The sequence below is a fragment of the Haliotis rubra genome, unplaced genomic scaffold (genome assembly GCF_003918875.1).
Source record: "Haliotis rubra isolate DU_JTF1 unplaced genomic scaffold, ASM391887v1 Scf160, whole genome shotgun sequence".
Classification (NCBI taxonomy): Eukaryota; Metazoa; Mollusca; class Gastropoda; order Lepetellida; family Haliotidae; genus Haliotis; species Haliotis rubra.
The window spans coordinates 1,436,615-1,449,639 of record NW_025765559.1 but is presented as its reverse complement, the minus strand read 5'-3'; the positions used below and the strand labels follow the sequence as shown (position 1 = coordinate 1,449,639).

Here is a 13,025-nt window from a genome sequence, read left to right as displayed (position 1 = left end):
CGCCCAGCATCCCAAAGGCCTGGTTCCTCTGATTGGACCAAGTGATGGGGAGCAATGAGTGGATGATTTTATAGGGCCCAGGTATGGGGATTGCACGTGCACTCCATGCATTTCAGGAATCTGTTGCGTTCGGGCGATTTGTTTCATATGGTGATTTTATGCTTATGCAAGGACAGTATCTTTAAGAGTTTGGATTCGAACCCAAAACATTGACCGTCACGTTGCCAAGGTACGTGACAAAGTTGTGTGGTTGTATCAATTTATTGTCGACGACACTCTTCTATATTAAAAAATCGGTGTTGCGTTTTTAATGCCGCGAAGTATATATCGTTCTGAAGGATCCAAGACAAAGTGTTAGACGATGGAGCAATCAAGTCTCGAGCGGATCAATGATCGATGTAGGTGTAAGAGGGTAGCTTGATCCCCTCCCCATTTTGAATTTGAAACGAATTTCAACAAGTCAAGTTCCTTCAGGCATTTGGTCTTTGTAGGCATTTAAAAAAACAAGGTAACAATGAATGACAATAGAGATTTCTAGTACGATAATATTGAGTCACAAATCTAAAATATTGGGTCATAAATCTAAAATATTAATTAAATGTTTATAACTACCGGAGTCTTGATTTTGTCGTTGTCGCTGCCATATAGCTGGATATTGCTGCGCGCGGCGTAAAAAGTAAACTCACTCATCGTTATCTACACTCTCTCAAAAGAAACGCAACCCTATCTAAATATCTGACATCATTTCTAGAATAAAGATGGTGAATGTAAATTAGAATTTTCTTCAAAATACTGTTAATACGTTCCCATCTGATCAGTATAAGCTCCCAAACGGAACCATTGTCACACATGATGACCTTTGTATCCGTGTTATTTGAGAAAGTGCGAAATTGTCATGTACAAAATGCTAAAAGCCTGTTGCACGTGCAAATCGTTGAAAACACAGTTCATGTAGAGGGTTTTAAAAGCACGCGTAGTTTGTAATTTTTCTCTCATAATTTGCTCTGCAAATCAAGTTCGAAAATGCCCCGTTTGAGTACAGCAAATCGAAATATTGCCATTGGTCGCATTGAGGCCGGGGAAAGCTTTGGAACAGTTGCCCGTCATCTAAACGTACACAAAACAACAATCTCACGACTTTGGAATCGTTACACACAGTTCCATGCAATTGAAGATCGTCCCAGGAGCGGTAGACCTAGGATCCCCACACCGGCTCAGGATCGCTTTATTCGACTCAGCCACCTACGTAATCGGCATGCCACACCCACCATCACTGCAACACAGGTGCCAGGTTTGAGGAGAGTATCGGCCCAAACCATCAGGAACCGTTTACATGAGGCAAATTTACGTGCAAGAAGACCAGTTGTTGGGCCCGTCTTGAAACGCCAACATCGACGCCAACGTCTCAGGTGGTGTACTAACGTAAGGAGATGGACCCTAAGAAACTGGAGAAGAGTCTGGTTTAGTGACGAGTCTCGTTTTCTTCTTCAACGACGTGACGGTAGACAACGTGTCTATAGACGAGCAAATGAACGTTTTGCACCGAACTGCGTTCGACAGGTCGACAGATTTGGAGGAGGAAGCATCATGGTATGGGGAGCCATGTCTTACAACCAACTGTCAGACTTGGTCATCATTCGTGGCAATTTGACGGCACAACGGTACATTGATGACGTCTTACAGCCACATCTTCTGCCGATAATCGACCAACAGAGGGAGTTGTTTCAACATGACAATGCCCGCCCTCATACAGCTCGTGCAACAGTGGCATTCCTACAGAATTCAAACGTCAACGTGATGCCGTGGCCCTCCAGATCGCCAGACATCAATCCTATCGAACATCTGTGGGACCAGCTGGATCGTCGTGTTCGTGCACGTACACCACAACCGCACACGTTGGTTGAACTGGCCGCAGCACTCCAGGAAGAGTGGAGAGCAATCCCCCAGGAAAACATCCGCCGTCTGATTCGTTCTGTTCCGAGGAGGTGCACTGCTGTGATTAGAGCTCGTGGCTCTACAACGAGATACTGAAGACAACGCCCCCCTAGCGTAAATTGAGAGTTCGATACTGACCTGCATTAACTGTTACCTTATACCGTGCTGACCTAAGGTTCACCATGTCAAATTTCATGGCATTATCTTTAAAAATACAAATGTAATAACCAGTTAAAATTGATATAAACATTACCAAAAAAAACAGGGGTTGCGTTTCTTTTTTGAGAGAGTGTATGTGGTCCTCAGCAGGTTTAAGCTAGTTGAACGTTTTCAGTTAATACAAAGTTCAACCAGGAAGAGGATTTCTTCTGTGATGAGTCACGCTTCACACTGCATTTGCCGATGGCAGAGTACGGGCTTGTGTTCATGCACAGTTCTGTGTTCATGAATGACCAAATTTACTAGGGACTATGGGGACTTACAGTACATTTGCTTCCTGCATGGACCCTAGCTGTATTTACATCATCAGCCCTTCAGCCGTTAGCAAGTTTAGACAATCTAGCCATAAATTAAAATAACATATATCCTACAGTTAAAGACCGTGGTAGTTTTTTAGATTGACTTTGGATGTTTTGGGACATACGTACCCTCTCAGGAGGACAATAATGTTTACAGTACTTTAACCCCCATTGAGGATACAGCCACTAACAATCTGAGTTACTAATTTAAAGACTCATGACAAAAAAGTCCTGTATCACAGCATCTGTTGAGACTTGCATGTCTGAAAACGTTGAGCACGATCAAACTGGATCACGGTAAGTTCTCTGTCGTTTTTCCAGTGTGCAGGCGATTCCTGATGTTCTGTGCTGAAACTCTATACTGAACATCTGCCTCCTAGTCGAGATTGCAGTCACAAATCTGTGGCGATAATGATGGAACCGTTATCTTGGTGTGACGTCACATGATACACCCCAGTCCTTGGGTTGTCTGCAACGGTACCCGTCTGTTCTACACGGGTCTTCAGATAGTGTACTGCCTGACGACCACAGCTCGTTCAGCTTAACTCACTCACTCACTCACTCACTCTGTCACGCGTTCATTTCATTTCAGAATGTATCAGTACAAATAATATGAAATGACAATTATACGTTTTATGTAATTAAAGAAAGAAAACAAATCATATTTAACGCTAGAAACATTTTCCATGTGTCATTTCATAAAAAAGTGTACTTATAAGTTTCCACTCTATTCCTTCAAATACGTATGAAGATTCCGGTTATAACTGATCTTCAGCAACACATGCTTGTTGTAAGATTCGGCTATCGGGATCGGGAAGTGTGTGCATGTTGATGCATAGGCTGATGCTCACGATGTCAATTACTGTGTTGTCTGTGTTGGCGATTTATAGCCCGTGTTTATATTGTATTGTCTTCTTTAATTAAAATGTTTTAGCTTTACATGCTAGTTTTATATTCATATCTGTGATACACCAGTATTTTGACTGTCCTTCGTTGACAGGCTTCTTATAATTGATATATATTCATGGTGAATTAAAAACTTGTTTTAGTCACGATATGGCTGAAATATTGACGACGTGACTGTAAATCTTAACTCACTCACTGTTTGAATGTGATTTTGAACACTTGCTTGTGATACTCAAGTTTTGGTAAGACAAACCTTATAACTGATGGTGCAACAGATGATTTACACTCGTCCATCTTCGAAGACAAACATGCATTCATTTTTATGGATGATTTTAATATTTCTTGTCGCGGTAAGAATATGCATACTATTGAACGACAACTACAGTTGTGTTTGAACAAAATGAATAAATGGTGTCTTGAAAACAGCTTTAAATTTTCTAAATAAAAATCAAATTGCATACATTTCTGTAGAAAATATAAGCCCCATAAGGACCCAGAACTATCTTTAAATGGCACTCCCATCAAAGTTGTAAAGGAGGCCAAGTTCTTGGGTCCGATTTTTGACTCCCATTTAACCATTCTGCCGCATATCAAATCCCTAAAAGCTAAATGCCTGAAGGCACTTCACTTGTTGAAAGTGGTTTCAAATTCTATGTGGGGAGGGGATCAAGCTACCCTTCTACACCTATATCGATCATTGGTCCGTTCCAAACTTGATTATGGCTCCATCGTATATGATGGAGCCTGCAAAAGCAACCTAAAACGTTTAGATTCTGTCCATCACCAAGGTCTGAGACTTTGTCTTGGATCCTTCAGAACTTCTCCTTTTGACAGTCTCTACGTCGAGGCAGATGACCCTTCTCTTACCCAACGCCGTATAAAATTATCTTTACAATATATTACCAAACTATATTCTAACGAGTCTAATCCTGCATATCACTGTATCTTTAATCCTCTTTATGAGGATTTGTACAACAAGAAATCTCCCTTGTTCCGCCTCAGGATTAAACAATTCATTACTGCTGCCGGCATTGAGCTCGAAAATATATCTCCTTCCCGTCTTCTTTCTTCTCCTCCTTGGCAATTGGTTTGGCCCCAAGTCGACCTAACACTCACTAAATTTAAAAAATCAGAAACTAATGACTTACAATATAAACAAGAATATAATCAATTAAAAAGCAAATATAATACATATAAATGCTTATTTACAGATGGGTCCAAGGATGGTGGCGCGGTGGCTTGTGCCATGGTCATTGGATCCAAAACAATATCTTCTCGACTACCGGATAATAGCTCTATTTTCACAGCAGAAGCTAACACCATATTAACAGCTCTTAAATATATTAATAAACATCGTAAATATAAACAATTCATAATCTTTTCCGATTCTCTTTCTTGCCTTCAGGCTATTAAAAATATCCCTTGTAAACATCCACTTTAAATAGAAATTATTGAATTATATCATGATCTTGCTACTGGCCAATGCGACATCGTCCTCTGTTGGTTACCCAGCCATGTTGGCATTTCTGGGAACACAATAGCTGATCTTAATGCTAAGGCAGCACTCAACAAATCTGTGACACCACTGCTTATCCTATACTCTGATTACAAATCTAGCATTAGAACATACATCCGTGATCTGATGCAGAAGAAGTGGGACACCCAAGTAGGTATCAATAAATTGCATGAAATAAAACCCTATATTGGTTACACCTACTTGGGTTGTCAGTCCAGATTTGAAGAGGTCATCATACGACGATGTCGTATTGGCAACACAAGATATACACATGAGTACCTATTGAGGGGTGAGGATCCTCCGTTTTGCATCACTTGTGATGAAAGAATCACGGTCAAGCATGTCCTGCTTGACTGTGTTAAATATTCCATCACAAGGGATATCTATTTCAAATCACGAACTATGAAGGATCTTTTTAATAATGTCAGTTCTCATTTAATTATTGTATTTTTCAAAGAATTAGATTTGTTAAATGATTTGTAAATAGATAAATGGTATTTTAAACATGGTAGTATAAATTAGCAACTGCGATTGTTAGTGGCTGTATCCTCGAAGGGGATAAAGTATCGTAAAATTATTGTCCTCCTGAGAGGGTACGTAAGTCCCAAAACTTTCAACGTTAAATTTTTGCTTACCCGATTTTTAAACACAGTATATTTGTTTCTTTAAAATTCCGTTAAACTTTCCTACAATCGCCAGCGGCTGAAGGGATGGTGTAAATCCAGCTAGGGTCCATGCAGGTAGCAAAGGTACTGTAAGTCCCCATGGTCCCTAGTATGGTGATCTACCTTCAGTTGTTGGCGATCTATAGCCTATATTTATATTGTGTTGTCCCCTATAGTTAAAACGTTTTAGATTTAATTACTAGTTTTACATGTATATCTGTGATATTCTAGATGTTTTACTGTCCTTCGTCGGCAGATTTTTATAAAATATATATTCCATTTCAATGCCAAATGTTCTCGTCACGATATGGCTGAAATATTGCGATGTGACGTGAAATATTAACTCACTCACTCACTCAGTTGTTGGCAACCTATAGCCCATTTTTATATTGTAGTGTTCTATTTAATAATAGCATTTTATGATAGCAAGCTAGTTTTTACTTTAATATCTCTGATATATTAGTAGTTTTACTGTTCTTCGACAACAGACGTTTAATTTCTAATTGTTTTGATTTATAATATAACAATAAATTCTTCCCGTCACGATATGGCTGAAATATTGCCGATGTGACGATAAATGTTAACTCACTCACTCACTCTCTCTTCTCCTCTTTTAAGGCTCCAAGTCGACCTTACATTGCCCTCAATTCAAAAGTCAGAAACTAAGATATTTTTATGGATTAAACTTCTTTTTAACGGTTTCAGGGACCTGGAATGGTCTCGAAGTCGTGAGAATTTAGTAAAGAAATAATCCATAAAATAATCTTGGACATCAATCTACAACTTCTAAATGCCACTGAAAGACATCATAAGGAATTACAGTGTAGAATTTAGTAAAGAAATAATTCTAATCACAAACCTAATTTACAGATGGGTCAAAGGATGGTGGCGCGGTTGCTTGTGCCACTGTCATTGGATCCAGAACAATATTTTCTAGACAACACCTCAATTTTCGCAGCAGACCCTTATACCATATTAACAGCTCTTAAATGTATAAATAAACACTGTCAATATATACAGTTCATAATCTATCTTTTTTTCCTTCAGGCCATTAACAATTGTCTTCTCAAAATCCACTCTTAATTGAAATAATTCAATCATTTAATGATCTTGCTACTGGCCAATGCGACATCGTCTTAGAAGTTACATACGGAGGAAGTAGGACACCCAAGTAGGTATCAATAAATTGTATGAAATTAAACCAACAATTGGCTTACACCTACTTGGGTTGTCTGTACAGATTTGAAGAGGTTATATTAAGACGATGTCGTATTGGCCATTTTAGTGGTGGTGGTTGAATTGGGTTTAACGTCGTGCTTGAGAATATTTCGCTCATATGACGATGCGTGTGTATGTGTATGTGCGGATGCTTGTACTAGCCCAGACTGAAGCTGGTTTTATAGTGCTAGCCCACTGAGATACAATGCCGCAGTGAAGCATGAATACCCCACTCAGACACATTATACTGACTCCGAGCCGACCAGTCCTTGTTGTACCCATTAATGCCGAGCGCCAGGCAGGGACCAACAAGTACCATATTTTAACGTCTTGTGGTATGACGCGTTCGGGGATCGAACCCGCGACCTTCCGCTCTCCGGGCTGACGCTCTAACCACTACACCACGGAGGCGGTCATTGACCATTCTAGATATACACATATACACAACAGGATCCTCCATTCTGTATTCCTTGTGATAAAGGAATCCTTTCAAGCATGTTCTTCTTGAATGTATTGATATTTCCATCACAAGGGATCGATTTTTTCCTCGTTTAATTATAGAGTTTGTAAAAGAAATTGAATTATTTGATAAATTTTGAAATGTATTGTAATTAGACGGCGATTTTAAGTTGGTAAAATAATTAACTAATTATAACTATGATTATTAGTGGCTATACCTTCAAAGGGGGTTGAAGTAGCGTAAAATAATTGTCCCCTGAGAGTCCCATTTCATTCAAAGTAGTGTTCATTCTCTGAATTTTAATAGTAGCACATTTGTTCTTTTGAAGTAGTTAGTTAGCTAGTTTGCCAAACAATTGCCAACACCTAAAGGTATGATGTAAATCCAGCTAGGGTGCATGCACGTAGAAAAGTACCGTAAGTCCCCATGGACATTAGCATGGTGATCTACCTTCAGTTGTTGGCGATCCATAGCCCGTTTATTACCTTATCTGTGATACTCTAGTATATTTACTGTCCATCGTCAACGGGATTTTAAATTTATTGATCTTAAATATGATAATTGATAGTTCTCGTCACGATATGGCTGAAATATTGCCGATGTGACAATAATATTAACTCATTCACTCATTTCAGAATAGACGTATTATTTCCCTCTATATGATAGTTATCACACAGGTGTTCAGCAGCGTCAGATACACCAGGTGAAGTCAACCTGACTGATATTGCCCTACACCTACAACAGAAAATACATGTCATAGAAACAGTAAGACGTATTGTGTCTAACTTCTGAAATCAACTGACAGACTTCTATAAATAATACTGGGCGACATTCAGCTGTGTCAATGACAAATGAGACAACACTGATTTAATACAGATACCCTTGTAAGCACGACAATACCTCGTGTATATTAATATTGTATTGTAGATCGATGGCCTCTATTACTGAACCGCTTTGTCTTTCTCGGAGACTTGATTGTTTGGTTTGTCTGTTTTTCAGCATTGTTCTACACACAAATGTACTGCGACAGTGTCTAAATGGTCCCAGAACAAAGGTAAATGTATTGCAGAGAGACAAAAGGTTCAAATAACGAATTCGTTGTGATCTATTATTACATAGTATGAACAAGTGAGGCATCGATTGTTCCTACACAGGCTGTGTCCCCAGGCCTTTGTAAATCTCTCCCATGCGTAACGTTATAAAACAAAGATAACAACCTCATTGTGCCCTTCAGACGTATATACAGAAGTCATGTCCCAGGACAATGGTCACACATCTCGAGGGTATTTATTCACAGCCAGTGTTTCGTTGGTTTAGTAATATCTCTTGAAACCTTTAACTCAAACAGGATAAAACAATTACGTTGTGGAACCATGGTCACCTTCAGAAGTTGCCGTTGCTCCATCAATCGCTTGTCTGGGTATTTCCTCAATGCAGAGTGATACAGATCATTTCGACTGCTTATTCGTTACTGTCTGGGTGTAGTCTCACGTCTGGAATTGACTTACATCACATTTCTTGAGGCAACCAACGCGTTGATTCGTTCAAGGATGTGGTGGGTTTATCTGATGCTGACACTGAGTGTATGTAACGGGGCATCCATTCACGATGCGAGACGTTTACAAAGTTCCCTGTTTTCAAACTACACATCCGAGCTCAGACCACTGACCAACCAGAGTGAAACAGTTAAGGTGTCTGCCACTGTTTACCTGTTAGATATAACTGACTTTGACGATGTGAAACAACAGTTTATCTGTAATGCTATATTCTACGTCAAATGGAAGGATGAGTTCTTGGTCTGGAATCCTGAGGACTTTGGTGGCATCAAATATTTCACGTTCAACAATGGCTATAAGGCATGGTTTCCGAGCATAACGGTGACCAACACACTGGAAAAGCGAGACGTTTTCAAGAAAGATACTCAGCGCATGACAGTTTTCAGTAACGGGACCGTGCTGTGGTTTCCGTCCGCCATCTTGAAGACGTCTTGTCCACTCAATATCCACATGTTCCCCTTTGACGTCCAGGAATGTTCCATATACCTTATGGCCGTGCATTACACGGTCGAAGAAGTGGAATTTGTGACTGGAAGTGATAAAGTCTACGTTGATCGATTTCAAAGAAGTGACCAGTGGGATTTACTGGACACCAGTTTATCATCAATCAGGACTGGTGATGTGGACAAGTGGCGTATTACCCTCAGATTTCAGCGTCGACCGTTGTTCTACGTCCTCAACGTCCTCGTCCCCATGGTCATTCTGTCCATTCTCAACGTTGCCGTTTTTGCTGTCCCTGTTGAATCTGGTGAAAAACTCTCCTTTGCCGTCACAGTGCTTTTGTCACTGGTCGTCTTCATGACGTTTGCAAGTGAACGCATCCCGAAGACGTCGACAGGGATATCCATGTTGACGGTGTATCTAACGACGGTGACAGCTTCTAGTGCCGTCAACGTCATAATGACCATTGTTGTTCTCATCCTTCACAACAAACCGAATACGGAAGAGATTCCAAGGTGTTTTCAGAAACTTGTTTCCTTAGTTCGTAAGGTATCTTGCAGGAGGATTTATGTCTTGGACGCCACGACCACAGAGAGGTCCATGGAATGGAAGGATGTTGCTGATGCACTGGAGTATTTCTTCCTGAGAGTGTTTCTGGTCATTGTGATTGTCTACACTTCCGGATTCTTCATCAAACTTTTTCGACGGTAAATATATCCAATGTAACTTAGGGTTACAGTTAAATAACTTAAATTTTCCAAATTTAATTATTATGCTGGTGCGATATAGGTTATCATAATGGTTGTTTGATAATGATCATTTGGAATTGGAACACAAGATGGGATAAGATGGGAAAGTTGCCACTTTTGGATCAGCAGCGCATACTACCGTGTTGATTTGTGTAACATTGGTTCACTCGATGAAGCAGACTGCTATAAGTCTCCCAACGGCGGTATCAGGAAGTTTGTCTCACTCCTTTTGGAGCGCTTGGATTAGTTCAGACAAAACTGTCAGCTGCCGGTGAAGTTGATGCACACGTTTTCGGCTTCGGGTCAATGTACCCTGTTGACAAAAATAATTACCCGCAGAATAAATCAACCGTCCTTGAAAGTATAAAAGTCAGGAATGACACCCTGTGCATGTTTGTTGTTCTACAGTGTACGGCACATGTAAACGAAAAGATGTGTTTCTGTGTTCCGTTTTTCAGATACCAACATTTTTTACAAAGGATGCTTGACACTCCTCCATTGCTACTAACACTTGTATTGGTGTTAATACTTCATGATACCTACTTAAGAGTGTATATTTTCTAAAGTAGAAAGTCAAACATGAAAGGAAAATTACTTGCTGGTCTGTATTGGGCAAGAAACATATGTGGATATATGATGGTATTAAAACATATGTGGATAGTTGATGGTATTAAAACATATGTGGATATTTGATGGTATTAAAACATATGTGGATATTTGGTGGTATTAACGGCAACAGTTTCCCATCAAGGTTCTGTATCGTATTCAGATACTTTTGATAAGGCCTCTGATGTATGTCTGTGAATATTTCTAATCGGTCAATCATCTTCAATACTATGCACACTTATGTATTTATGATTGTGATTTATGAATTACCTGAGTTTGATCACCTCCACTTTGTCATGCATTGCCTCAGTGTGCATGATCGTTTTCTGATTGACAAGCAATTACTATAATGCTTTACTATAAGCCAGATTCCCCATGGTCCCTAGTATGGTGATCTACCTTCAGTTGTTGGCAATCTATAGCCTGTTTTTACATGGTCTTGTCTTCTATTTAACATGTTTTAGATTTAATTACTAGTTTTAAATGGATATCTGGGATAAACTTGTAGTTTTACTGTTCTTCGTCAACAGGTTTTAATTTCTAATTTTATTGATATATGATATAATTATTCATTTTTCTCGTCAGATATGATATTCCTACAATCGACAGAGGCTGAAGGGATGGTGTAAATCCAGCTAGGGTCCATGCAGATAGCAAAGGCACTGTAAGTCCCCATGGTTCGTAGTATGGTGGTCTACCTTTAGTTGTTGGCGATCTTTTTTTATTGATTAAATTCTTGTTTATATTGTAATTCATTAGTTTCTGATTTTTGTTTAACGTTGCCAGTGTTAGGTCAACTTGTGGCCTCACTTATTTCCAAGGAGGAGAAGAAAAAAGACGAGAAGGAGATATATATTGTAGCTCAATGCCAGCAGCAGAAAGGAAAGGTTTGGCTCTTAGTCCCAGAGGCGGAACAAGAGAAGACTTCTTGTACAAATCCTGATAGAGGGGATTGAACGCATAGTCATATGCAGGATTTGTTTCGTTAGAATATAGTTTTGTTATATACTGTAAAGTTGATTTTATAGGGCGTTGATATATTAAGAAATGGCTCATCAGCCTCGACGTAGAGACTGTCAACAAGTGAAGATCTAAAGGACCCCAGACAAAGTCTTAGACCTTGGTGATGGAAAGAATCTATAAGTTTTAGGTTGCTTTGACAGGCTCCACCATATACGATGGAGCCATAATCTAGTTTCAAACGGATGACTGATTTGTATAAGTGTAGGTGGGTAGTATGATCCCCTCCCCACTTTGAATTAGAAACGACTTTCAACAAGTCAAGTGCCCTCAGGCACTTAATTATTAGGTATTTGAAATGCTGAGGTTAAGTTAAATGGGCGTCGAAAATCAGACCCGAAAACCTGGTCTCTTTGACAGCTTTGATGGGAGTGCCGTTTAAAAATAGTTCTGGGTCTTTACGAGGTTTATATTTACGGCAGAAATATATACAATTAGTTTTTGATGTTTTGATTTAAAGCCGTTTTCAATTGACCATTTATGAATTTTATTCAGACAAAGTTGGAACTGTCTCTATTGTATGCATATTTTTAGGAAGGAAATGTTTAGATCATCCACGAAAAGTGAAAAATTAACTGACTCATTTAAAACCTTAGAAAGGCTGTCTATATTAATACTAAATAATGTTACAGACAAAATACTGCCTTGTGGGACACACTGATCCTGACTAATGATCGGACTTGAAATTCCTTGTCTGTTGAAAATCCTTGAAAATGCCGTCTCGTAGAAAATTGAAACTACATGTTGTTAAGACACTGTGGCATTCTTAACAAAAGATTCTAATCTTACTATCAATAGGGGATCTAGTCAAATTGGCCGAAGGACAAAAGTGCCAAGTCAAATGGGCCGATGGAAAAAATGTCAAAAGGGACTTATTCTTAGTCATATGGACCGAGCAGAAAGGGGTAAACAAATGTCTTTCATTTTTTATTGATATATAGCAGTAAAACATAATATCATAACAATAACAAAATGGTAATTGCCAAGCACGTCTTTGCATTTAATTACAGTACATATAGTTCATAATATAAAGTTCTTAAGCACTAAAGTTTAGGTTCATTCCAGCATGTCTTTGCATTTGATGGCAGATTCATTGTTCATAATTTAAAGCACTAAGGTATCTGATCATTCCAGACCTGGTATATCCGGTTCAGGTACTACACTACTTTCAGTTTCTCACACGTTCATTCAAACACAGTTGGGGCATACACTCTTGAACACATCGTCAGAAACGCAGTTGGGCTCAGTTGTCCTTCTCTAAACAGCCGCCAAGCAGCGAGGATTTCCGACTGGTCAGCTGATGCAGACTTCACAAATCGGGTGAGCTTGCCATCATGGAGGAGCTGGGCGTGGAAAGACTGGCTTCTTTGTGAAGAGCGGGAATCAACTTGTACAGGCCCAATTGTTGATGTCCTGACATTCTTTCGGCGATGGC

At 39.4% G+C, this 13,025-nt stretch overlaps 1 protein-coding gene across 1 annotated transcript; it reads left to right on the top strand.

The window, feature by feature from the left end:
- The first annotated feature begins 8,646 nt into the window (after positions 1-8,646).
- On the top strand, positions 8,647-10,570 carry LOC124271441 (acetylcholine receptor subunit alpha-like). The gene has a single exon (XM_046706593.1). The coding sequence runs from the start codon at positions 8,769-8,771 to the stop codon at positions 9,924-9,926; it is 1,158 nt and encodes a 385-aa protein (XP_046562549.1). The 5' UTR covers positions 8,647-8,768; the 3' UTR covers positions 9,927-10,570.
- Positions 10,571-13,025: the final 2,455 nt, after the last annotated feature.

Coding starts and splice junctions, on each gene's coding strand:
- LOC124271441 (XM_046706593.1), top strand. CDS start 8,769: ATGTGGTGGGTTTATCTGATGCTGACACTGAGTGTATGTAACGGGGCA.